General features: G+C 49.8%; 1 protein-coding gene across 1 annotated transcript in view; it reads right to left on the bottom strand.

Annotated features, from left to right (window-relative positions):
• The window catches only part of INTS6 (integrator complex subunit 6), an 83,265-nt gene extending 82,443 nt beyond the window's left edge, over window positions 1-822 (bottom strand). The window contains exon 1 of the mRNA XM_011370333.2: window positions 89-822. Within this exon, the coding sequence (XP_011368635.1) occupies window positions 89-199 (111 nt within the window). The 5' untranslated portion in view covers window positions 200-822. The remainder of the gene's footprint in view (window positions 1-88) is intronic.
• Between the last annotated feature and the right edge of the window lie 2,370 nt (window positions 823-3,192).

The raw sequence follows: 3,192 nt of genomic DNA on the forward strand, positions 1-3,192 counted from the left end.
CCTCCGCCTCGCCGCCCCCGGCCACCTTCCCCGCCACCCATGCCGCCGGCCGGGCCGGGGTCGCCGCCCTGGCTCGGTCAGTCGGTACCTTCATGAAGGTCTCTACCGCGCCTTTGGCCGTGTCCAGGTAGGTGGTGCCCAGATGGCTGCGCTGGTTCATAGAGGCAGACGTGTCTATCAGGAACAGTAAGATGGGCATAGTGCTGGCCGGGGACACCGGGGCCCGAGGTGGTAGAGAAAGAGGAGATGGTAGAGGTGGAGGCGCCGGTGGCGGCGGCGGTGGTGACCGCCGCTACGCGGGGCGGGAGAGCGCGGCCCCCGGGAGGAAAACACCGTCTGGGTCTTTCCTCCGGCTGCGGGGAGTTTCTCCCCCGATAGTTGAGAGGAAACTCCCAGACCCAGTCCTCCCCGTCGTACCCCTGCCTCCGCCTCCGCCTCCTCCTGCCTGCCTGCCCGCTGGGGCGGGCGCCCGGCCGTCTGTCTGTCGGTCCGTCCCCCCCGCCTCGGGGGTCCCGTCCCCGCTCCCGGCCCCTGTGTGTGTCCCAGCGGGAGACGGGCCTGGCTCCCCACCCCACCCCCGGTGCAGGGAGTGGGGACCAGGGAGCTGGCGAAGAGGGGAGTGGGCTGAGGGGAGATTGGCCCTGGGGCTGTTGGGAGAAGTTTCAGGGACTCCCTCCGCACCCCGGCGGTGTCACCACTTTCTCAGCCCCTCTCGCTACTGAAGCGCTTTTCTCTCTCACACTCCGGTTTTAACTCGGGCAGGGGCTGCAAAGGCTCCGCCTCCTGACACGTCCTCGAGCCACGTGATGCACCGCCCCGCCATTCTATTGGTTAGCTCCTAGGCTCTTATTAGCATATTCAAACAGCTCAGGGGCGGGAGAAGCTTGTAGGCCGCCTCCGGGAACTGTTATTGAGCACGCGCGAAGGCGGGGCGTCGGGTGCGCGCGAGAGCGAGCGCTAGGGATGAGCAGGCGGGTCGGCAGACGCGGAGGCGGGCTCCGGGAAGGGGCGGAGACGGGCCGCGGAAGGATCGCGGGGTGGGGGGCGGAAGCCGCGTCGGCGCGCGCAGGTCAGCCACGGCTGTGAGTCTGCGCGTCCGTGCTGCTAGCCTCTCTTTGGCTGTTCGAGGTGATAGGGGTCGGAAGAAGGAAATGGAGGCTGGCCTGAGCTCCCCTTTCGAAGTAGCTGTAGCGAACCCCTTGCCTGGTGAACAAGTGAGGGGCGGTTGAAGTAAAAGATCTAACACCCGGTTAGCAGAAGGGGGCAGGCCCGCGGTCGCCGGAGGAGGTTCCTTGGGCCTCGGAGGGCCGGCCCCAACGTAGGCGGTCCCAGAGGCGGGGGAGGGGAAGTGAGAGGTTGTTTATGACCAGGGACTAATCTTCGCGAGTCACACCGCTCCCGCTGGGGGGTGAGGACTAGAGTTAGATCTCGTTCGTAGTGGCGTGGGAGCGGGCTAGGAGTCCTCCTGTTGAAGGACCCACCAAAAAGAAAACGAACCACTTTTTTCTATCTCAGTCTTGAAAGAGCATGGAGGAAGACTCAATATCGATAAACAGTTTGTTGCTCTTTTTATTCTCAAAGAAAAAACCGGTTCTACCCAAAGAAATACCTCTCAAGCCCTGTTTACTTAGAAAGTCAATTTCAGAGCTAAAAGGGGCCTTAGCAAACCATAGTCCATTACTTTTAGTTTTAAATGAAGAAACTGACTAGCTTACCCAGGCGACTCAGAGAATGGATTCCTCAACCGTTTCTACTTTTACTTTCGCTGTATGCTGTCTCTCAGACCCTTTCCAAATACTCTATGAGGGAAGACGTTCTAGGTTTTTTTTTTTAAGCCCTTATCATGCTTGAAGTAATGAATTCTAAATATCCAAGAAAAACCGTTTCCTCAAATAAACTGGTTAAAAAACAAGACTGCTTGAAAGATAAGTTGAATTAGGGACATGACACCCCTTATAAGACTATGTGGGTATTTATAAAGCTGCTTACTAGCCTTGCATTTCAATTTTTTTAACTCTTTACCTTGAAATTCATAATTACCTACTGATCATTTTTTAAAATCGTTCCTATTAACACTGAAGAGAATTGCTATGTAGCACTTTTTTTAAATCTTGAGTTTTATAACTTGGACTTTTCCTAATTTTTTAAGACAGTCTCTGAACTTTTTGTTAATTTATAGTAGGGCTATTTCAGTAATATGCTGGCCTGTGAGTATGTACCATAGAACACAGATATTTTTAAGAGATTTGGACTACCGAGTAAGATGAAATACAGGTCTTAACATCCAGTATTTGCTGAGGACTAGTGGAGTTAAAGTGAGGTCCCTGCCTTCAAAGAGTTTATAGTTTTTCTAGAAAAATATTACATATTATTAGCTACTACAAGGCAAAAAGTGATTAGATAGCAAATAATTGAGAAATGAAAAATGTTACCCTAGGGTGATGAAAGAACATTTTCCAAGGTCAGTATGTTTAAGATGTACTTTAAACCAGTGTTTCTAAAACTGGAATCCTAGGCCTGGAGCTAAGAATCAGAATTCTTTGATTCTTTAAACTTTTTGTTTTCGTTTTAACGACAATATACAAATTGTTTTACCAATTACAAATACCAAATTATTCTTTTAAAGTGATAATTTATAAACGAAAGATTTTCATGGAATTGGTCTTCAGTTTTCTGTCAGCCCTTTCAAACTGTGGTCTCTGGACCTCTGCCTGTCTAAAATTGTATTCTGTAGAATCATAAGAATTTCACATTACTCAGGTTTGAGAAATACTGCTTTAAAGGATTGGTAGGATTTGGATATGTGGATAAAGGAAGAGGAAGCTGCTGGTGAAAAAGTCCTTCTGGACATTGAAAATGTAGTGAAGAAAGCACAGCATTGCCACTGGCTTTCTGGGAGACAATGAAGTTCAGCTGGGCTGCAGGGTCAGCTACACAAATAATAATATCCAGAAAGGTAGGTAATGTCTAGACAAATAGAGGGCCTTTATTCCAGGCTGAAGTTTTTTTCTCATATAAGTTTCTAGTTGGGGTGCTAAGTACAAAGCAGTGTTTGAAGGGACTCAAACTAGACTACTAAAGTAGATGAGCCTGCATTCTAGTTACTTCCTCTTACAGTTATTTGAAATCATTTCCAGTGAAACAGCATAGCTCTTTCTTCCCTGACTCAGTAGAGTTAGCAAATTGTCATGA

This window comes from Pteropus vampyrus, unplaced genomic scaffold (genome assembly GCF_000151845.1).
Source record: "Pteropus vampyrus isolate Shadow unplaced genomic scaffold, Pvam_2.0 Scaffold167, whole genome shotgun sequence".
Classification (NCBI taxonomy): domain Eukaryota; kingdom Metazoa; phylum Chordata; class Mammalia; order Chiroptera; family Pteropodidae; genus Pteropus; species Pteropus vampyrus.